General features: G+C 35.4%; 1 protein-coding gene across 5 annotated transcripts in view; it reads left to right on the top strand.

Moving 5' to 3' along the window:
* PARD3B (par-3 family cell polarity regulator beta) overlaps positions 1-25,326 on the top strand; it is a 520,784-nt gene that overhangs the window by 47,479 nt on the left and 447,979 nt on the right. For all 5 annotated transcript variants that reach the window (XM_072418720.1, XM_072418718.1, XM_072418717.1 and 2 more), the window contains exons 3-5: positions 18,314-18,402; positions 21,066-21,152; positions 23,800-23,925. In XM_072418720.1, coding sequence (XP_072274821.1) covers positions 18,314-18,402; positions 21,066-21,152; positions 23,800-23,925 — 302 coding nt within the window. The remainder of the gene's footprint in view (positions 1-18,313; positions 18,403-21,065; positions 21,153-23,799; positions 23,926-25,326) is intronic.

The following is a 25,326-nucleotide window of genomic DNA, read 5'->3' as shown; positions in this document are numbered from 1 at the left end:
TATTGCTGTGTATTTTGTCTTACCTTGTTTTCTTAATTAAACTGTTTGAATGACTAGCTATTATTTGTGCATGAACCTTCTTTAATTGAATATCTATATGCATTGATAGGAATATAATTTCCATATTTATGCAGATAAAATATAGATAAAATTACTTAAATAACATACATTACCTAACGGCAACAATATTGAATGTGTCACGTGAAGTCATCCTATACCAGTCATCATTAGGCCTTCTGAGAGAGGCAGCGGCAGTCAAGCATAAATTCTCTGCTGAATGGTGTCAATTTGTCATTTAGGGTCCTCCAGAATGTATCTCCTACTGTTTGAGTAATAAACAAGGAAGAGGGCTCTGAAGTGCAATTCTTTATTTGATTACATGGCACCATTTTACATTTAATTGGCATTAGTGAAACTTTCTCTACATAGGAAACAATATCTAGTGGTTTACTATGTAGAACATGAAAAACAAATTTGACAAATATAGTAAAATTTAAAAAAATCCTTTTTTAATAAATTAGCTTAAAAAGTATGCAATTTTCAAATGTCATAGTTGGAAAGTAACCTCCATAGTTGGAAAGGTTCTAGAGAGTTTGATAAAGAACCAGATAGAGGTGTTTCTGCTAGAAAATAATATTATAAGTGATAGTCGGCATGGTTTCAAGAAAGACAGAAGTTGTCAAACAAATTTACTCTCTTTTTACGAGGATGTAAGTAAACAGATAGACAGTGGAGTAGCAGTTGATATAGTGTACTTGGACTTTGCTAAAGCATTTGACACTGTACCCCACAGACAGTTAATTGGCAAGTTGGGGTCAATGGGTTTAGAAAAGTCAATCTGTAAATGAATAGAGAACTGGTTTAAAGATCGGATCCAGAGAGTTGTAATTATTGATTCATATGAATGGTCTAAGGTTTTTAGTGGTGTACCCCAGAGTTCAGTGTTGGGACCTTAACTGTTAAACATCTTTATAAATGGTATAGAGTTTGGGATTAAAAGTACCATTTCTGTGTTTGCAGGTGACATCAAACTATGTAATGGAATTAGGTCCATACAGGATGTCTATAATCTACAAGCAGACCTGGATGTACTGGTTGATTGGGCAGCCAAGTGGCAAATGACATTTAATATAGATAAATGTGAAATTATGCACGTGGGCGCTAACAACATGCATGCTTCATACTGTCTAGGGGGAATAAATTTGGGGGAGTCGGAAATGGAAAAGGATCTGGGGGTTCTGGTAGATCAAAGACTTAATACCAGCATGCAATGCCAAGCAAGCAAAGTACTGCAGGGATGGAGACATAATCCTGCCCCTTTACAAAGCATTGGTCAGATCACATCTGGAATATGCAGTCCAGTTTTGGGCACCAGTTCAGAAAAAGGACATTGTGGAATTGGAGAGAGTGCCGAGAAGGCAACTAAACTAATAAAAGGAATGGAGGCGCTCAGCTATGAGAAGAGATTAGCTGAACTGAATCTAGTCTCCCATGAGAAGAGATGTTTAAGGGGGAATATGATCACCCTGTATAAATATATAAATGGTCCATATAGAGAACTCTCTTCCCCATTATGCACTTTGAGATCATTACAAAGAACAAGAGGGCACTCTGCGTCTGGAGGAAAAGAAGTTTAAGCTCCGGATAAGGAAGGGATTCTTCACTGTAAGTTCTGTAAAAATGTGGAATCGGCTCCCTCAGGAAGTAGTTTCAGCAACTACTATAGATTGCTTTAAGAAAAAGCTGGATGCTTTTCTAAAAGCACAGAATATAACTGGGTAATAAAGTAAAAATAACAGTGACTGTTGATTCAGGGAACATCCAATTGCCTCATGGAATCAGGAAGGAATTTTTTTCCCCTGTTAAAGCAAATTGTACCAGGGTTATTTTGCCTTCCTCTGGACCAACTATGTTCATAGGGTTTTATATCTGGGATATGTTTATTTCCCTAGTGGTTGAACATGATGGACTTATGTCTTTTTTCAACCGAACCTACTATGCAAGTGTAATGTGATGATTTGTTCTGAAAAATTGATTCTCCATTAGGAGCAGCTCTCTGCAATCAATGATCGATAATCAAACACTGCAGGTGGAATAAGGAAGTTATTTGAATTACCTATACACTCATGTATAAACCAAGATGATCCCCCCCCTCTCAAAATGTTATGGGAAAGAAAATCTCAGTTTATACTCCGGTCAAATCAGTAGATGGCGCTGTATGCACATAACATGAAACATGACTTTTGTTACATTGCCATCTACTGGTAGCAAACAATAATCACAAAAGGTGATTCAGAAACTGACCCATCATAAACAGACCAAAATTAGCAAAAAGTTTAACTTGCAAAAAATGGGAAAAAGATATACAAACTGAGCCCAGATTATTTTATTTAAATGTTCAAGCACAAAAAAAGTGGATGAAATTATTAATGTTAATTTTTCTTGGCATTTTCATTGATTACTGTTTTTTAAGTTAGTAGTGACTGATGAATCTTGTGCCCTTGGTTTATACTCGAGTTAAAGCATTTTCCTGTATTTTCATGTAAAATAGGTACATTAGTATATATTCCAGTATGTACAGTACTTTATTCCAGGTTGTCTATATTGCACTGCAGCCACGTTCCAGAGAGCACTTTGCAGGTTTACTGTGAGTGTTTTTTCTAAAGCAATACCTCTCTGTGCATTTTGTAACACTAATCACATTCACAGTTTTGAATCTGGTTTATTGCTGGGAGATACATTCAAACTCCTAGGACCTTGGACTCCAGTTTGTACAAAAAGCATTTGCAAAACTTTTGTTGAGCTTCAATCGACTTGGTTAAAGCTCTTTAAGGTCCATTCAGCTTTAATTTGGAAAAGTTAAGACCATGTTTTTATGGCGGCATAAATTATCATTTAAAGGTTTCATCAAAGCTGCTTTTAGGTTGTGTAGCACTTAACCCAGTAGAAGTGACTAAATCTCTTTTAATTCTCTCCATTGACCCACCTAGAAACCTGCATTTAGTAACACTGATAAATTCCAGTATAATTCCAGATGGGTTCCAGTATATCTTGTGTTGCTCAAACTCCTGGATGGAGTATTTGTAATCCCCAAAGGAGGTGAGGATGAACCGGTTTCACAAAGAAAACAAAAAAAGAAACAAGAAAAAAAAAAAAAGCAACTCAGTCAAACTGAATGGCCACAGACTGATCACCACCTAGGCAAATGGTGATCATTTTAGTCACTGATCCTTTAAACTAAATGAGAATAGGTGAAAACTGTAGTTTTTTTTTGGAGGCAGATGTGTATATGAAGCAGACAGTACGGGTCACTTTCTCTGCACCCAGTGTTCACAACCATATAATTCAGTTCAGAGGTCTGCTACTTTGACCTGCAGTCAATCACAGTTCTCCTTCTGGTGTATCTCAAAGGAGTCCATGCTGTACCACCTAAATGCTCTGTAGTTCCTGTGGCTTAAATAGCCAGCCTAAGCAGCAGGGAGGGCACTGGCCAGAATTTTGCCCCTTACCATGACTACAGTAGCTAAATTTTTGCTTATGTTGTGCAAAAACTTGCTGCACACGCTGTTCATATATGTTCATATACAGACTGGCCAAAAAGCCATCGGTACTTTTGTTTGGCAGAGACTAGGTTTCATCCTGCAAAGAGTCCCAGTGCCTACATGCATATCACAGAGATAACATAATCTTCTTTTATGATGAACAGTTGTGTTATAGCCATATAACATTGGGCAGCAAAATAAGTTCAGAGTTATCTTTTATTTTATGTATCTAATACATTTGGGTACTTCACAACATTGCCCTAGACATGTAAAATTGTCAGGCAGTAGCTAACACTAAACTATCAGCTTGTACAAATTCAGCCGGTTATGGTTCCATAGATGTGGTGAAAATAAAGTGATTGTAAACTTATGTGACTTTAGTGTATTGTGATATCCAGTAATTTTACATAGGCAGTTCAATTTTGTTTGAGTAGGTATAAATATAATTCACAAACATTACTGTTAGACTCATGCAACAGGATGAAGGAAATTAGCCATCAAATGTGAATTGCAGTTTTAATCAGCTTCCTGCAATTAGTGGAGTTTGGACTGTATCAGCATGGCAGTGTCCACCAGGGTCTGTGTATCCGCTATAAGTGATGAAACCACAGCAGTACAAATATACTGTATGTGTGTGTATGTGTGTGTGTATATATATATATATATATATATATATATATATATATATATATATATATATATATATATATATATATATACTTACATTTACCCCTACATCAGTACAAGTAGTCCTCAAGTTAATGACATCTGACATACGGATGACTCCTAGATACAAACGGGCCTTTCCTGCTTTTCTTAACCTCTTGTAACTCTTTAATGACCAGGACAATCTCTGCAGTTGTTTCTTTTTGCATATTAAAGCACAGCTTGTTCCAGAAGTTAATGAATGTCTAGGCTCCATAAAGTTTTTTTCTCCCTTTTTTGCTTTGTTTGTGATTACCTCACAGTGAGGATTTTCGACAGTAACTGACACCACGCTGCCTAACAATATGTTGAGACAAACATCTGTCCTAATTACATTTATTAAAATAATGTACCTGTTCTGACTTACATACAAATTCAACTTAAGAACAAACATACAGTCCCTATCTCGTATGTAACCTAGGGATTGCCTGTACAGTGTTCTGTAGTGGTATATTGGTCAGCCTAAGGAATGAAAAAGAAGTGTCAGGTGTACAAAGTGTTCCCTAGGTTATGGTGGCACTGCAATAGAGGGAAGATTTTTGGTGTGGGTATCCCTGTGCTGTGAACATCTAAAAATTATTTACATTAACATCCTATTGAGATGTATACCCTTCAGTGGTGGCAGAAGTCGTTTTTTTTTCTGTGATGACAATGGCAGTATGTGCCATTGTACTATGTATTCTCTAGCTGTTTGTAGTCCAATTTAAGTATGTGCGGGAAAGGGTGACAATCTCATTATTGCATTGAGAAAGTGTTGTCACCCAGAAGAAAATAAGTGTCTATGTATACACCATGATGACAGAATTATTAGATAAAAAATATAATTAGAAAATAATGTTTTAATTCACAACATGGCCAAAAACATATTTGCTTTATGTGTTTGGTTTTACATACACATTAGTTAAAAAGCCCCTAAAAAAGCATATGTATCTGGTAAGAGAAGGTGGATGTTCAAACTCTGGTTTAGGCTGTATTGTTACCCCGATTTGTCAGCACAACAGGAATAAATAAATCTGGCACAAACCCAAGACACAAATCAAATCTTTCATTCTCTCTGTATTTTCTGGAAAAGTTATTTTGCACTTTCTGCTGTGAAATGTATTACAGAAATATAATCCATCATTCAAAAACCATGTGATGTTTTCACCATAAGGAAAACTTCATTCAATATCTAAATTATGCTCACCTGCAAAGGCCAGATTCTGCATCACAAAATGTCACTATTTATCATATGCAAAGTACAAGACTGCATTATTCATTTCACCCACAGATAAACAATCTCCTGTAACAGCGAGCCACACATCAGCAACTGTTTGTGCATATGTTGTTTGTTTAAGGCAGTGCCATTTTTAACTTCTTGCATTTAAATTTTAGTGGGTTCAAAACATTAAATTTTATCAAATGAATTAAAGCTGAATTTCAAGATCTGCAAAAATGTTCCCTTTTTAATGAGGCTACTTACTGCAAGGGGTTAAATAGTAGTTTAGGTCTAGAGGAGATGTATTGAGCAGGGTTACTTACCTAACCCCTTGCTTACCTGGCCAGGTATATATATATCTTTAACCAGCTTTAAAATATATGGTGGAAGCAGTCCAAAACCCTGTCACCAAAATAAGTTGGACTACAAATATAGGCAGGTTATTTTTATTTTCATTCTCCTTTTTTTCAGACTTCGATAAAGGCAGAGTGTGCTGCGTTTTTACATAGATAGTATCTAAACCTCACATTTTGGTCAGTAATTTAATCAGTGACAATACTGGTAGTCTCCCCAAATGAACTAGTGCTTAGTGTGAGTTCTCTTTAACACCCCAATCATTGGTAGTTATCGGTAGTGGTTTTATCCACTCTTCTAATAGTGTTCTAGGTTTTTACCCCTTTCCCCACTACTTGTTTCATTCATCTGGTTGGAACTTAACTGTCACACAAAGATCTTTGTATGAAACAGTCAGATTAAACATTGTGGCCAACAATTTCACTCTTTGATTCATTCCAAGTTTGCTGGATCACCCACGCTCACAGATGAAAGTGTATCTTTTCCAGCCTTGGAATCAGGCCCTTTGTTTCAGTTTTTATACATCAGATCAAAATGTTTTCTGTAAAAGCTGCCTGTTGACATTTTTATGCAATATACAAATAACTTGTATTCTAAAATAATGTGTGTGTGTATATATATATATATATATATATATATATATTTATGTATGTGTATATATGTATATATAAATAGGTGCAGATATTGAACTGAACAGCTTTGCCGTAGTTTTTAGGAACTGCTGACAATATTTCTCCTAATTTCAAAGTAAAAAAAAAAATGTTCTTTAGAGTATTTAAAGGAAATGACAATACAACAAAATAAAAGAAATGATACAGTGTTTCTAGAACTTGAGTAATTCAAAGAAAATAAATCCCCTGTTACCTCTTCAACAAAATAGCAATGATGTTTTGACTAAAGAACATTTATAAATCAGTATTTGGTGGAATAACCCCGATTATCAGCCTTTCATGCGTTTTGGCATGCTCTCCACCAGTTTTTCACATTGCTGTTGAGTAACCTCACACTTCACTCTTTCTGTCATCTCTGCTTTGCTTGATGGTTTGTGACCATCCATCTTCCTCTTAATGTCATTCCAAAAGTTTTCAATAGGGTTCAAAATCTGGGAATTGGGCTGGCCAAGACAGACTCTGGATTTGGTGATCCTCCATCTTATTCCTGTGGTCTTTCGCAAACCTTAGCCTTACTCTTATTTTCTGTTTGCTGATGAAGGGCTTTTTTATGGCTCTTTATGACTTCAGCCCTGCCTGTAGGAGCCTGTTTCAAATTGTTTTTGCCGTGCTCCTCACCCCAGTTTACCACTTTGTTTGAAGGTGACTTGGTGTCAGCCTACGGTTCTTGAGTGACATTTGAATGAGTTATCCCTCTTAGTTTTTGCCCAATGCCAGGTTGTAGGTTTGTTGTCTCCAGTACCTTTTACTTGACTTTGTTCTTGTGTACTGCACTGTCTTTGAAATTTTAAGGATAGAAGCAACCTGCCACTCCCTGTATCATTGTGCCAATAAAGCCAGGATTTTGCCTTTCTTTTCCTCACTCCAAACCTTTCTTTTCACTTGTTTTGGCATGGTCAATAGTTATTTTTAAATTCCCAATTATCTTTGATGTACTTCTAGCAGTGTTTTGCCATCCAATTGGTCACATTGCAAGAGCAGAGTGTTTATTACAGCAGTGTAGTAATCCTCAATAAATGATTTGATTCACGTGACCGTCACCTATTCAGTACAGCAGAAATGAGGTGTGCTTGTTTCAAAATTGACACTGCCATAGAACGGGTGTCTCAGAGATCCTGAATAAAAAATTGCTGTAGTCTCCTATTTTTTTCTAGAGCTGTCGATGTATACAAACAATATATAAATAAAGCATTCAAATTCATCTGTACATATCAAATATCACAGTCTGTGCATGGACATTGCATTAAAATGTACTGGCTGATATGCTGATTGTCCATTAAAAACCTTTGGGAATCATCATCTGAATCTCAAAACATACCGTTGAAGTCTTCCTATAACGACAAATTAAACACGGTTGGATATGTCAACATTAATTAGCTGCCTTTGCATCACCTAGAGCACAGAGATCTACCTTAAGTGATCGTAATATGCATCTATTAATTAACTTACACAAACTAATAAAAAATCATGAAATCATTTTGAGTCTGCAGTTTTGCTTTGACAACCCTTCTGGTCCTCAGGTGCTCCCTGTTATGCAGATTAAGCACTGCCTCACTGAAAGGTTATTTGATATTTCTTATATAAATAGCAGCAAGGCTTATCTGGTCAAGTGGACTTTTTCGCTGCTTGCTTCCCAGCACAGCTTCTCATCACTTAGTTCAGTTTCAGAGCTATTATCTAAAATTGCGTCTTGACAGTATCATATCTGCTTGCGACAAATAGAGGACAAGTAATATCTTAAGGTTACCAAATTCATATAATGTGTGGCAAACCATGCTAATTTGTCAACTTCAATGTCCACTTGAGCAGAAGGCAAAAGACAGCTGAGTCCAATTATTTTTCTGTTACAGTGTTTGAGTAAATGAGTAAATACAGCGGTATTCATGTAAATAAACTTCTAATAGTAAAGTGTGAATGATTAATGATAACAACTTACTTTAAACATGCTAAATGGAACTTCACAATGTACTTTTTTATTTAATATTGCAGCTAATTTATTTAAAACATATAATGATATTGTTAACAATAAAATCTTATGCACAGTACTCAATATATTATCACTGTGTATGCACGGCTTTAAGAAAATCCGTACTGGGGCTGCCTTTGCTGATCTGTTCTGTACCGGCTATCATTATCACGCCGCCATGTACAGGTAGTCCCTGAGTTAAGGACATCCGACATGCAGACGACGCCTAAATACGGACGGGGCTTCCCTACTCATTCTTGTGGAGAAGGGAGGCTTTATGGGGGAAGGGGAGCGGTTCCGTGACTTGTAGAAGAAATCTTTTGCTGATCTGTAGCATCTTGTAATTTTTTAATGACCTAAACAAACTCTGCAATTGTTTCTTTTTGCATATCAAAGCACAGCTTGCTCCAGAAGTTAATAAATGGACAGGCTCCATAAAGTTTTTTTTTTGGTTAGTTTTTTTTGCTTTTTTTGTGATTAACTCACAGTGAGGATTTTATACAGTAACTGACACTACACTACCTAATATTATGTTGAGACAAATATCTGTCCTAATTGCATTTATTAATATAATGTACCTGTTGACTTACATACAAATCTCGTATGTAACTACCTGTAGTTCCTATGAACACAGGTGATGTAATGAAGAGATATTATGGGTGACTGCACACCTTGGTGACAAATGACTGGTGGACACCCCTATTCTCCATCTCAATAATAGAAGCTAGATCAATCTCATGACTGCGACTTTGAAGCTAAATTAAAAGTAATTAATGGGATTAATTAATTATCAAATAACTCACATTACCTTAAAACATTGTGTGTCGGGTTGTAGGCATATATGAATTTTGCAAATGTAACCATATTGTTATGTTTTGCAAATGAAATCTGTTTAACGTTTAGCTCAAACATTTTTTTTTTCATTTGTTGGAAGACGAAGCTTACAAAATATAGAACGTTACCAATGTCTCTGGTTGTATTAGTCATTTTGGCATTAACATATTAATGAAAGTAACCTCTACTCATCCTGTTTTCATTTTTATTGCCCACTTTTGGAAAAGGCTTCCTCTTTGGTTGCAATGTGGTTTTTGTGGCAACCATTATATATTTTTTTTCTTTAGCACACATGCTTTCTGAATTTAATGATTGTGCATGTATTTCACCATCCCTGATAATTCACTGAATAAATACCTATTCCTTCTATAAGACCTGTTTTCATTAAGAAATGTTGGAATAATGAACATTGGTATTTTAAATTCCTAAACCCACTGACCTATTTTACATTGTAGCAAAGAAAATCAAGACATTGGTTTCTCAGTAACCTTACAAAATGATTACTGCAATAAAATGCCTAAAATTAAATAAATGTTAATACTTCTGGTCGTCTTGAATTATTCAAAATAACTTGCTTCATTAGGCACGTTGATTAATAGTACTTTCCCTGCGTAGAACATTTGATTTTCTAAAGTTTCAGGAAGTTGAACCCCACTGAGAGAGCTGATTCATATATTTTAAACCACTACCTGACAATACTCTGCATACATGGCTTACATTTTAACTCGTCAACTCCCTTACGGTACAGTATAACATTGTGTATTATTGTTTTATATGTGGTATAAGCATACAGGAGGAGGGTATAGTGTGCTCAAAATTTCTGATCTTTTTATAGTTGCATGATTACACCTCTTGAATAGAAAGCTTTCATGATGAGCAATTTGTTTGAAATATATTTATTAAAGTATATGTGTGTATATATATTTATTGTGGGTTAAACACAAATAGGCTGCATATACTTTAGCATTGTTACACAATGTGTTTTCTCTTTGTATTACCCCTGTGTTTTTTTTTAGATAAAATTTATGTAAAGTTGCACTGTGTTTCCCGCTTCCTCATGCCAGGGAACCGCTGCCTTTTGGAAAATATCTCTCCTGGTTGCATCTCAATAAAGAATTTAAGGAGCAGTCCTATTTAATGTACAGTGCTGTGTAATATGTTGGCACTTTATAAATCCTGTTTATTATTAATATTAATAATAATAATAATAATGGTAGCAGTGCTCATACTGCTTACTGACGCCAGCTGCCATGTGTGCAGACTTTGCTTCTTTAGGAACCCGGGCTGCAGTGCAAGCGACTGAGTGTCTGGATTCTGCAATATGAACGGGATTGCTAGATCCCAGAGCAGTTCATTTAGACTTACTCTTATTCCTTAAGAATATGCCACCCACCAACACTCTAATGTTAGCTGGGCCCTTCAAACATGGGCATTTAACAGCCAGGAAAACCGTTCATTTAGGCTAAGCTTTAATTGGAAAAGTTCCAATTTTTAAGCTCAGTTCCAATATAGTAATGAAGTGAGTGTTTATTTCCCATTTTCTTTGGGAGTACAGATATAGGATGGTGCCATGGTTCACAAATCTTACACAAAAATATATTTGGTAATATAACATCCTAAGTTTGCATCTTATCCAGTGTGTTTAATGATTTTATTTCCCTATAACTACAACACAAAAGGACCTGTTGTAAACACATTACTTTTACAATTTTAATGTTTATTATTTATACTGCAGTTTAGGGATTAGTCAAAAATAAACCTAAATAATGTAGACAACTAAGTAGTTTGCTTGTTCTCTGCATCTCTTCATCTACAAAAACAAAGAAAAGCCTGCTTGTCAAAGAATGTTAAATGACAAAGTAATTTGAACTGCATATATGCAGCAATAATTTGCTGGTATTTTAGTACAATGTTACAGGGCGCTTTGTTTCTAAATCTAATTGCTGTTGCCCTTTGCTGGAATGGGGGTTATATATTTTTCCCATTCTTACTTTTGCTAATGTTTAATTAGTTCTAGTTCACAATGTAAAAAGAAATGTGTTGTGTTTGATAAAAGAACATAACTTCACAATGGTGATAGGTGATATGGTTAGTAAGCAAAACATTTTCTTGAGCGTCTGCAAATAATGCAAGTATATTCCTTTTTTCTCTATAATAGGCATTTTATATATTACCATATCATAGATTGTATATACCTTAATAGATACAGTTGGCTGATTAAGTTTCTTTGCCACTTTGCTCAGGTATAAATGGGGTATTTCAATGTTTATAATATAAGTAACCATGTAATGTTGTTTTAAATATAAACTAATTTATGTTGTTTTGGTATTTATAGTCTTGAAAACCTACTGGTAATAATAACTGTATATACTTGATAATAAACCGATCTAAATCTAATCAGCAGTATTGTTGTTACCTAAAAATACGGGAAAATGCTTTGACCCGAGTATTATCCTACACAAAATGTCTTCATCACTTAAAACATTCAAAGCACTAATTAGTGGAATAGAGTCATGTGAATAGATGTATCCACCATATGGTATTTTACTAATGTTTTTTTAAAAGAGGGGAAAAATCTAATCCTATAGTCTTGGCGACCAACCAACAGAATTTCTGTGTACATCTCCAATATAATGCACCACAACTCGAGGTAATTATTTACTATGCATTGTGATTTTCTACAATGCACATCTATCCAAAAGTGGCATTGGGATGGCATTAACAAGCAGGTTACATGGCTAGTTAAAAAATAAATAAATAAATTAAAAGAACTTAAGTATTCACAATGTAACCCATTATCCCTGTATTTTATAACATTTTTATTTAAAGCTGAACTGTCATAATAATAAAAAGCACCAGTTACCTTGTCCTGTGCCCTCTTGGAATCATTCATTTGTTGCTGGGCTCCGCCATCTTTTTTCCAAGATCGGGCATGTGCAGGAGGAGCTCTCCCTAAATGTTTTTTTTTATGGGAGCGCAGAACTTCCTGGGATACCTGTCATGTATGCCAGGAGGCTCTGCGCTCCCATTCATTCTTTACCTCCAGAAGGGGAGGGTCTTTTGCCCTTTAAAAAAAAATATTTACCAATATTTTACCACCCATAAAAGGTTTATCTACCTTTTTATATAAAGTTATTTAGCTTTTTATTTCAAGTACAAATTTTTGATGCTTTTTTTTTTTTTGTTTTATTAGTTTTATCATGTTTTTTTCATTAGTTGGGTAGGAGAAAGTGCCACCTCTGTAGGTGTGCAGGCTGAACATAAATCTTCGACATGCCCACCGAAACAAAGAATTTCAGTCTCATTTTGGTCTTTGAATCTGTGAGGCAAGGACTGAAAATGTATCATTTATTTTGTCCACCTTTTTAGCTGCCTACATTGCCTCTAGCCAGGCCTCATCAAGATCTGTCATCTAAGAGGCTCCAATCCTCCAGCTATATAGTGTGTGGACAAGGCCTGCAATGAGTCACCATGGGCCGTAGGTCTCTGATAGGACATAGTCAGAGGGCCTAAGTATAGAGCAGAAGTAAAATACCCAGATATGTAGTCCTTATTTGTAGGAGTATGGAGCTACCCAGCCCAGTATAGTAGGAAGCATGCAGCCTACCTAGATGGTGCACTGGGTGCAGCAGTCCTTAGTGTAGTAATCTCTGAGAAACTGACAGGGCTCTGGTTAAGAAGGTCAACCACTGCACCTCTCTCCATTAATTCCAACTCTGCTAGACCTCACCAGTAAATCAGAACTGCAACGGGGTAGCGTCTTTAGCAAAATGTGTGGGACTGTTCACCAGTGATCAGGTGATCAGGCTTCAAGGAGTTCAAAAGTCTGTAAAGGGGTCCCCCCAGAAAATTGTCAAGGTTTCATTTATTAGCATTACTTGGTGTGTAAATGCTAACGAAAAGGCCATATCACTACTCTCTTGTTGGTAACACTACTAAACCTACAAGCCCTTCTATTGAGTGAAATGTATCAAAGATGTCTGTCTGTCCTTGGAATATGTTTGGCTAGGACAATAAGGTTTTTGTGAACAAAATATTGTAGTTGTCTAATCTTCAGTGTGAATGAGACTGTAACGTATTCAGCTTGGGTCTTTGATCATGCTGCTAGTCTGAAGAAGAGTCAGCCTGTGAGCCCTGTGATTCTCTAGTGCTTGACTGGAGTGCAACTAAATTTAAAACTTACACTTCTGACTTTGTATACTAAAAGTCACTACAACCACAATCAAAGGAGTTTACCAATTCCTTACAGATTTATAAATGAGTTCGGTTCAAATCACTCAGATTTAAGTGAATGAATAGAAGAAAACCAGAATCCATATATCTTTGGCCCAGCGATCTGTGTGTGGTTAATATGAACAGTTTTTTCTTCTGCTGTTTTTTTTCCTTAGCTCAATGTAAAATTTGATGATTCTCTAATGGCTCCAGAAATAAAGATAATTCTTTAGAGATCCTGGAGTTGAAGACTAAAAAGTAAATGAAGATGTTGTGCTGAAATTTTGTGTGTAAGCTATACATACTCTGGTAGGGCAAACAAGGGAACAAGAATTCAAAAACTGTGGATTTTTCAATTCTGAAAGATCAGTAAAACTATATGACATACACAATATATGTCATTTTAGAAACCAGTGAAGTATTTTAGGACTGTCATGATATTGCAATCAGCACATTATTTGTTTCTTACTTTATGGTTGCCTAACTTTACCTGACAGAAGCTCTGCTTTTCATAGTGTGTTGCTCTCTGCTAAGTCAAACCGCTTGTATCTTAGAAAAATGGCTATTAGTGTTAAACACAAAGAGCCTGGAACATACGATGGCTTGATCACTGCAGTCCTAACCGAGAATTTTACTAAAAACGCCATGTGCAGAAAAGTAACCCTTGTTACCTATTACTCAGAAAAGAAACTAATGATGTATTTTTTTCCTCTATGTTGAAATTATCTAGTAATACTGAAATAATATAATACCTCAAGCTAAATTATTACAAAAGATGCCCAGGCATGAATTTCAAGACATAGCGTACGTGTTATATGTTAGATCCATTAAGCTGTTTTCCACCTACCTTATTTTACTCTAGATCACCATAAAAAATATTTTACAGCATGTTATTCTGAAAATTACTTAAATGGGCAGATGGTAAAAATGCCTTGTTTTTTTGAAGACCACAGATGCATTTCCATGACTTTCCTCTTAGCCATTCAATTTAGCGAGTTATGTTCATTATTTGGTAGATAACAGCTGTAGTGCTTTTGCATTATTCTGTGTCAATATCTTACTCCAGTTATTGAGAGGACAATGTGTGAGCTCAGTTTAACAGCCCTTGCAGATGTACAATTATAAAAAATCAGCTCTTCAGCGCAGCAATGAATAGAATAAAACTACTTCAGGTGATTACACTTATGATCAATAGTGAACCATTAACATCAAGAAGAGACCCTATTATGCTTTTCACCTGGAAATAAATATTGCCTATGCTTATAGTGTATAGCTTATAGCATTTTAGTGATATATATATATATATATATATATATATATATATACACACAATTGTGAAGGAGCAGCCAGGGGCCTCCTGGGATGCTTGATGTAGATATCCCAGGAGGCTGAGCACTCCTCCCCAAAGCCCCGCAAAGAAAATAACATTTTTACTTTACATTAAAAGGTTGCCTGCCCATTTATGTAAAGTAAAAATTTTGGTGAGAAATTTTGCTTTAAAAAGAGAGAGCATGGAGTGGCCACTTTGCTCAGTGTTGATAAAGATGTGCTCATTGAAACAGGATGCTTTCAGAATTATTGCAATTATTAATTGATTTTTTTTAAAGTTAAGTTACAACCTGCAGGGTGTGCAAATTGAAAAAAAATAAAAAACAGGAATGGTTTCATTGTATAAAATTGTTTCATTCTGTGTTCTTGGTATGAATATGTTTTGCCTGTGCATGTAACAATGGAACCATAAAACAGAACTTCAGAGGTAAAAATTGCAGCTATGTAAGTTCTCTTGCAGAATGGACAAACACTTCTGTAAAAAAACATATTTACCTTCTTGTTTGCATTCCATTCCTTCATGTTCACCAAGCTGTGTATATGGGCCACATTGCTTGTTCACATCAAGAAGATGAGCTATTGAGAATATTTTTTCTGCAATGGTCATACAGTGTTGGCAGGGCCACATGGTAAATATTGTTGGAATGGAAGTTTACCATGGCAGGAGGCACCTAGGGGTTTAAGGAATTAAATAAAAGACAAACTCATTAAAAGTTTACCAAATGTTTCCAATTCATGTCTCTTATGGTGGCATTGAAATTACATCTATTTTTTCTTTTTAAGTGTAAATGATTGCTGACAGTAAACATTAAAGGTCTGATAAACACAATATTTTTCGAATAATGCAAAAGCTTGTTCTATTCACTTATCTTTGTCACAGAGAGAGGAATTGTGGGAACTGAATGGCACCACAATTAATCAGTGTGTAAAAAAAGGCACCAGCTTAATGGCATTTTTTGCAGTATCCCGACATGCAGCTTGTCTATGCTAGGAAATATTTTCAGTACAAAGTTCTCTAGTCTTTTGTCACTGTGCCATCTAGAGATTTAGGTTTTCCAGTTACAGACATCCCAGAAGTGACCTCTTCAGGCACGATCTCTTTTATGGATTCAGTAGTGTTTACATTAGTGCCATGGAGGCCTGAGTAAAGTACATTAAAGCTAATGCATCACCTGCTGTCAGTAGTCGTCAGTGTTTGGGACAAGGCTTCCCAATAAGGCAAAATGGATAAAAACAGTTAATGAATTGCTTATTGGCAGATACTGCCATACTCATTTCCAGTCCTTTTAGTTTATTGCCTTCAGAGGTCCTTGTGACACAAAAACACTTCTCATTTGACAGGAGAAAACAAAGAGTAATAAATAGCACTATTAATCACCTGATTTTTTTTTTTTTAAGTCAGTTGTTGAAAATGTGCTACAACTTTGAAATGTTTCCAAAGGCTTCCCATGTGGCCCAAGAATGTGTATTTGAGTATTGCCAATTATATTCTTTGGCAGTGAGATGTGTTTCTATTAACCAGTTCTTTAACCCATTCATTAGGGTATATATAAGCACAACACTTTATATAGTTATATATTTTAGAATTTCGAGTAGATTGGGGAAGAATTGCCATATGTACTTGAATATAAAGTCAGATTTTCTTGACCTGAAAATGCTAATAATAAAAATGTATTCTCGGTCCACTAGATGGCGAAGTGTTCTCATGCAAAGTTAAAACTTGCCGTCTGAGACAGAGTTTGTATCCCTTTACATAAGTCACAGTGCCATCTACTGGTGACCAACAATAATGCACGGATCATTTAAATCTAACCTATTATCACAATTCTTATTTTTTATAGAAGGGCAGATAACCCTTTTAAGTAAAACTGCAAGAACCTCTATCAGTTTTTTTTATTTTTGTCTCATTCTATTTTTTTCTCTTACTTCTGACTGGTAAATGTCATGAACAAAAATAGAGGGGAAATCTCGAAAATTGTGCCTGCATAGCAGAAACACCTGACAGTGATTTTAACTTTTACTAATTTTATTCTCTGCAAAATAAGAAAAGAATACAACTCTACTTTCTTCCCAGTTACCCCTTCTCTTCTTTCCCTTTCTGTACTATAGTAATTTTCCTCTACTTCCAACCTTCTACCCCTTTTCTTCTGTTTATGTACCACAACCCAATTCTCCAGGTAAATAACTTTGAGCTTTCTACAAAACACCATTCTCGGAAATTTTCTTTCAGACTATGGCTGATTTATTGGAGAAGATACATTTTCATCAGTGAAGCTGGGTAATCCAGAAAACGTGAAATGGATCTGGTTTGGGTTTCAAAACATTTACTATCAATTAGTTAATGACTTTGAAGAAATCCAGGTTTGTTGGATCACCCAGCTTCACTGATTAAATTGTATTCTCTCCAGGCTTTGAGAGCTTTAATAAATCAGCCCTATATATTTAATTGTTTAATTAGTGTTCTCTTATTGTTAACTAATCCGCCCCCCCATGCACACATTTTTGTGCCTCATGATTGTGGTTTCTATAGTGTTTTTGTACTAACCATTACTGTAATAAAAACACCATGTTGGTTTGATGTACCCCCTGAAACATTGTTTCTTGTTTTAACAACCAACTTTACAATTTAAACCATTTAAGGTTTTAAAAAGCATGAACTATTTATTACCCAAAGTTCTCATCTTCACTGTGAATGCAATTAATGAGCTCCTGGTCCTGATTTATTAAAGCTTTTAAAGACTATTATGGGTGAACCGGGGTGAGCCAGCAAACCTGAAATGGAATTGGTCAAGGATTTAAAGCATTTGTAAATTAAGAGAAAATTATTTTTTAAGAAACCAATTCCTTGGTTTTGTGGATCTCACAGGTTAACCCCTGAAGTCTGTGTTTCATAAACCATTTAGGAAAAATGTGCTAGGTTTAATTGAACAACTTTTTACAACTTTTTTTATTGATAAATTAGTTGTGTAGCCTAATGGAATTTAAAGAAGATACTGTTTTGGACTGGAGAGAAAAACTAAAATGTAGGTTAAATAATAAATGTGGGGATATTAATGGATTGTTATGACAGCAGAAAATATTTCAGTAAACGGGGAAAAAAAAAACAAAATAAGTGTTTTAAACACATCATCCTCTGGAATAGACTGTTTTCTTGTTGCCTAATGAATCTCATCCTTGCCTGGTGCCATATACCTAAATTATTAACATTCCTCACTCATACTCTGTGGTTTTATTATTTTGGCTAATCAGTTTATATGTGCATTACATTCTTAACTATTTTAAGATTAGGCTTAATAGCTGTACAAGAAAAGCTTTAATGGTTTTCAGTCATTTTTGTGATAAAAGTATTCTAATGGTTTCTAAAAGAAAGTTCTAATTTTTTACTCCTGCACATGTTGGAGAACAAGGTAAAATAATTCAAACTACAACATGTATTATTTTTGTCATATGTGCCAAATATCTTTGATAGTTTGTCATTTCAACAGACTTTTTCACATTTTAGGGTCCGTCCTCCATATCTCCAGATGGCCAGAAGGAGCTAAGTTTACAAGATGACCATACACAATCACAGAAACCCAGATTTATGTTCAGGTAATACTAAAAGATTGATATACCTCCTTGTTGGTCTTTTCTTGATGACTACATGTTGGAAAATTTTAGATTATAATTTAAAAAAAGAAAACCAATCAAAAATAATTTTTCTCTGTTGATCTATTTGACCCATTTTATTATGTATTTATATAATGCTAGAATATTATGCAGCACTTTACATAGTTGTGTCACTAACTGTCCTTCAAAAGAGCTCACTATCCAGTGTCACTGTCATCACATGTCCCTAACATAGTCTAGAGCCATTTATTGGAAAAGATAACCTAAAAAAGAAAAACTAATCAATATGTTTTTTGGGATGTGGGAGGTAACCAGAGTGCCTTTAGGTAAATTTACACTAACAGGAAAACATTAAAAAAAAGTAGGTTGTGTCCTGACTGAGATTCCAACCTGGGCCCTAAGTGCTGCCACTTATAACTCCCATAGTGTCATGGAGATATTGAAGCAGCCAATACTAAAATATGAGTCTGGAACATTATTTGCTGTGCCATTTTTTTCTACTCCAGTTTTCCAAACTATTATTAAGCCACAATCCCCCACAGAACAATGCCCTGAACAGTTAAAACCAGTTTACAATGCCTGTGTTTAGTAAGACTTACTTTGTTTAATGTTCAGTACTTTTTATTAAAGATTTATTCTACTTATTAAGCCATTTTTCATCACAAACACAAGTTTAGGAACATTGCATCCTATGTTCAGTATAATGTCTGTCATGACAACAGTCTTACTAGTAAGATTTTGTACATTCAAACTTTTTATATTCTGATATAAATTGCTTAAAATGACCAATAAAGTTATTGCAGGTTTTTAGCCACAGGGCAATATCAAGTGGTTTCATGTTTATTGTAAAGGCAGAGGTTAATTTTTTGGGGTTATTTTCGAACGACAGAATACATTTTATAGAATTATTATGCTTTGTTTCTTTAAAAAATAGAAGGAATTGTATATTTAATATAAATTTATCAGCATTTAAATTAAAGAGCCTCTCGCTTAAAATAAACTTTCCACATAGACTTCATTCACCCTGCCTTTGTTTGCTAAATTATATGTTGGGAGTCTGGGTCTTTGCGCCCTGGTTCATGACACATTTGCACAAGGAGTATCATTGTCATTTGTGCTATTCCTTCAGGTAGCTGATATTTACAACTTATTGTTGCAAAGGGCAGCAGACTGTCATTGTGTGTTTGAAGGTCGTCACAGGAAAGGCCTGAAGGATTTGAGAAAATATAACTTTTAATAATCTTTCAGTCCTCTCAAATCAAGTAGCTTATCTTGGAATAAAATTCTATATGTCACAAAGCTACAAATAATGTAATTCATCCTACAGACACAGGTAATGTGACACCAATGACCTCTGAAAATTATTAGTGTTTTATAACAAGTGTAAAAAAAAAAAAAAGAACCTATGCTAGCATAGTATTTAAAGGGTCATAAACATCCTTATATTCACCTAAATACAGTCAAATGAATAAGTCTACCTACTTTATTAGGATGGGTGAAGGTAGGAATCCAAACCTAAACACATCTATTTTTCAAAACTACATGTATGGTAAACTGTCCCCCAGACTTACTAATCTTGTACACTGGCACGCAAAGCATCTTTTTCCCACAGGCAATTGTTCTTTACAGTAAATGTATTCTATTTACCAAATACTTTAATATTTATTTAATGGTCAAAATATTTTAGGCCAGATTTAGGCACAAATAGATTGTAAGCTCTTCTGGGCAAGATCCTCTCCTCCTCCTGTGTCAATGTCTGACCTTTGCATTCCCTATTTAATGTACAGTGCTGTGTAATATGTTGGCGTTATTTAAATACTGTTTAATAATAATAATATTTTACCATGTGCATATTAACACATTACATTCCATGGATGGTTTTCATCTGCGTGCAATGTGTGCTAAACACACACAGTTCAATCAATACCAAAATACTTTTTTTGGTGAAATGTAGAATTATATTTATGCATTATGAAAGCTTTCTTTATATGAAGCAAAATGAGTGTCGATGTTCTGAAAACAAAGCGAGTGTTTGTGTACAAGTACAAATATGTAATATTTAAATTATGTATAGCTTAAAATGCTTATTATTGCTGCTTAAAATTCATTAGTTAGCATCTGTCCTTCTTGTACTAAAGTATCTCTTGATGCATCACTCTTCCTATTATCCTATCATGGTTTATAATACTAACATTTCACAGTACTTCACAGCAGAGGTTTTTATGAAGGACTGATGCTTGTAAGTGCTGCTGCCCAGGCAGGTGAGAGGCTGAATTAAGGCTTCTGAATTAAGAGCCATTATTAGCAGTTCCTCAGCACACAAGCAAATTGACATTACCTCTTTTTACTGCAAAAGGTTGTTGCCCTTTCCAGCAATGAAGAGGTAAATAATGAAACCCTCCATCAAATTCTTCTGTGAATGGTGATCAAAAGTTGGTCAAGCATGCCAGCTACTCCATTATATTGAAATTTTCATTTCACTCCCTTTGCTCAATGAGATCTATTAGTTTTGCTGCAATGAACTGTCAAGTAATACCATTAGCCTCAAAAAATGCACTAAATGCCACTCAGATTTTGTAATAGCGGCTTAAAACTGCTCTTGCCTCAACAAAACCTATGCTTTTCATTTTTTTTTTTCTTCACAGTGAGTTGACAAGGAAGGTAGAGATTTCAGGGGATAGCGGACCGTTAGGGATACATGTTGTACCTTTCTATTCCTCTCTTAGTGGACGGTGAGTTACATAATAATGAGTGAAAAAACAACATGATTGCGCCATGGTTTTGTTTGTTTATTTGATTTATTGCCTCTCTAACCGGGCTTGAAGTACACCTGACATTTTGTATGAGATCTTTATTTAATAAAAACTTCTAAAGCTTTAGAACATTTTTAAAAGACTGTTTTTTTTTTTTTATAAGCACCAACATTTTGGTACAAAAAAGGTTTTCACACTCCCTTTGCAATTGTCAAGGTTTGCTGTGCATTGATGAGACATAGTTGCATAGTTAGTAAGGTTGAAAAAGGCCATCAATAAATTCCATCATGTTCAACCACTAGGGAAATAAACATATCCCAGATAAAAACCCTATAGACATAGTTGATCCAGAGGAAGGCCAAAAAACCCTTATATAGCATGGTTCCATTTGTCCAATGGGGGGGGGGGGGATTCTTTCCTGATCCCATGGGGCAATCCCCATGGGATACAACTGTCATTGTTGTCTTTACTTTAAAACGTTAATACCCAGCACCTGCAAACATTTGAAATCTTTACACATTTCTGTGTTTGGTGGGACTTACAGCAAGGGTCAACTGAGGTTTTTACAATGACAAAAATCATATGCAGAGGTTTCTTACTCACTACTGTGGGTACACAAATCTTATGGGCCCAAATGCAGTTGTCTCTCTGCAATCTTCATAGAACAGAATGCATGATCAGCACATACTTTTTATAGTACCTATCTGGGTATATATGCAGTGTATTGTAGTGCAATGTGAATGAGTCCTATATTCTGCATTTTGAAGAATGTTAGCATGCATTTTGCTATTTATATAAATTGGTATCTTTATTTCAGTGCAACACACAAACATTTCACGCAACACACAAACATTACTGGTACAACCCCTACCCAACTCAACATCACCAAGTTAATTCTTCTTGTTTTATATTTACTTTTATTTATCAGTATTCTCTTATTCATGGCTGTTATTTCTCTTGAGTATGATTTTCTACACGTACAAGCCACCTTTTTTTTTGTGTGTAATTCTTAATGCTTCATCTGACTCTCCATTAGTAGATGGAATTTTTTTAATGGTGATATTATCCGCATGATTCATGAAACACAAAATTATTTTCAAGTAGACTAATCTAGTACTTACACAGCATACCATGTAATGCATTGCTGCCTTCTAATGGCCTATTTTCCTTTTCCATTCCTTGAATTAAGTGCCTTGGTAGACAAGGTGTAGTCAAAACATTTTTTACTTGCCTCAGAATAGTTTAACCTATGGTTTTTCCAACAGTAATTAACCTTTCACAGACTCGTGGATAAACATTTTTATACCATAGGGCATAATTCGAAGCTTTTCACGTCAAAGAGGACATCATGTGTAAACGACTTAATATTGTCTCTCCGACCCACTGATCCATACATATACTTATACTGCTCGAATAAATGTTATGGGCTAGCCCATTGTCTGTGCAAATGACAGGTAGTCAGCATGTTCTTTGGTGAAAGAATGTAAAGTGACAAGAAAATATAATAGTAAAAGTCACCTGCACAGACGATACACTCTTTTACTTGGAATCTAACTGTGGGCTTCTTGCACTTAAATAAGAAAAACATTCTGAAATCTGAAAGTGAATTCCACATAAAATAAGCTATTGCAGCAGCTTGGAGATATGTTAGTTAGTTATATGATTAAAGCTACGTACACACGTTCAATAATTGTTGTTGAAAAGGATCTTTTATGATCCTTTCCAACAACAAAAGACTGAACGTTCCATGAACGAGCGCTGTACATACATACATACTGTTCTGCTCTATGGCAAAAGGGAAGTGGGAGAATGACGGAGTAGCACTCGTTGCGCTCTCTCTACTTAACCTGTATTGCCATCTTTTGTCATTCGTGGATGCACCGGTACGGATTCATGAACGATGTCGCACAGGCGCTGTACACACGCCAGATTCTCATTTGATACTAGCCCAGAGGCAATTATCGGACAAGAATCAACTAACGTGTAAATGTAGCCTTATTCTTTCTAGTATCTAAATTTCTGGTATATATATTTATATGGTAGGTGGGGGTGGGGTACATTGATTCTTCTGCTATTTATTGAAGAGAGTATGTAATTTTATGTGTATAGCAACAGCAAAAAACTGTTATTGCAAGTGTATTGAATTCTGATAGAGAGATCTAAGATAGAGACCCATTATGACATGCTTTGACAACCAATGGTAGCCTGCTTTTTTTCTACCTTCCTCTCTGCGGGACATGTCACCACTTCACTTAACTTTAGCTTAGAGGTTGAAACCTTTGATTTTTAACTTCAGGAACTGAAATGTCTGCCTGGCAGGTCAGTGTGGACAATTTTACATTATTAAATAAAGAAGTTAGAGCTTATAATATGGCTCAAACTCAAAAAAGGCACATATTTATGTATATAACTCATAGCAATACATTATACTTTACAGGGAGGGATAACTACTGTCCAAAGCTATTTTTATTGGTTATAAATATATACTACATTATACTTCTACTTAAGTATATATAAAGAACTTTTTTGCTTTAGAGTATTAGCTTCTGAATCAATGTGTTTTTTTTCCTAAAATATGTATACCAGCCATAACAGATACATAACCTGCTCTCTCTTTGCTGCTTAGTGCTTTGGGACTGTACATTCGTGGAATTGAAGATAGCAGCAGAACTAAACGAGATGGCCTCTTCCAAGAAAATGAATGCATTGTGAAAATTAACAGTGTGGAACTTGCTGATAGGTCTTTTACACAGTAGGTATTACACACACCATGGAAAGTGTTCACTGGCACACTTCTATGTGTCGTTAATATACTGAAGATTGATATTCAGATACCACTTTAACTGCTTATAGACTAACTCCAGCAAATATTTTCCCAGTAAATATGTTAAGTGAAATGTACAATCTGCTTTTTTGCTTGCATTGTTTGGAGCCTAAATATTGTTCCATGTATCTTAAGGAGGAATTGAAACCGGTTTCTAGGCATGTCCCACTTCTGTGGGTTCTGGACGCCAGCTGTGACCACAGCCATGGAATATCTTAAATGGACCATACTCTTAGTTGTGGGAACATATTTGTAACCTTCATTGCAGTCATTGCCAAATCAAGAAAGAAAAAAAATCACATGTACTAAATCACTATACATGTTGGAAGAATAATTCCTTCTTTTGGCTGTCAAATACCTCATATAGTAGGAAGCACATTTTTGTATTCTTGGGATCAATGTTCTGTTGCATGACCTGATTTTAAGGCAAAATTTAGCTTTTGCACAGATTGCCTTTTGCTTGACTCCTAGATCCTATGAATGTAAAACAAGCCAAAAACCATCACCCCTGCACCACTAAATATGGCGCTGTGCATTTTGTCCAAACATCTCCACTTTGGTCTCATCTGTCCGAAGAACATGGTTCATTTTTAAAGAGAAACCTTCCACACAAACCATACTTGTTCATTGTTTTTCTAACTGTACTGTCATAAGCTTTAACATTTAACTTTCAAATTTTCCAAGCATTGCACAGTCTGACCTTGTGAATTTCCAAAGACATTCATTTCTGAGAATATTGGCAACATTTTTCACTAATATTTCTCACCGTACAGTGAAGAATCTCACATTATTTGGAAAAGGATTTATAACCCTTCCCAGATCGATTTCTTAAGGTTGTTTGCAGATGTCTTTCCTCCCTGTACTAGTGTTAACATACACCTGAATGCTCCAGATCAAACTCCCAAAACATCTGCTTTTATGGAGGTTGTTACACTTTCTGATAATCAGTTAGACCTCAGTTTCTAACAGCTTGCAAATGCTTACAAAAGCCTTTTAAAAATTAGTTTAAATGAAAATAAATGGGTCAATTTTTTTGTGCAGGCTTTAGGCTTTTACAAGCATTTGTTCAGAAGCTTTTCTGTAGCTTTTAGGGTTGTTTGGCTGTCCAAATATCTCAATAGAATTGCAAACACCTATAAAGGTGGATTTTGCTTTAGCACAGTAGTCGCCAACCTTTTTGGACCTACGGACCACTAAACTTACAGGATCCGGACGGCGCATCTGCAGGGAGCCGTGTGTCACTCAAAGGGGAAGAAACTTCCCTATATGGAAGTCAGATGTCCAGGGACACAATCCGCCCACCACCCTGAGGCTGCGATCCGTACAGGA

The sequence above is a fragment of the Pyxicephalus adspersus genome, chromosome 7 (assembly GCF_032062135.1).
Source record: "Pyxicephalus adspersus chromosome 7, UCB_Pads_2.0, whole genome shotgun sequence".
NCBI lineage: Eukaryota > Metazoa > Chordata > Amphibia > Anura > Pyxicephalidae > Pyxicephalus > Pyxicephalus adspersus.
This window is presented reverse-complemented; position numbering and strand designations above follow the sequence as displayed.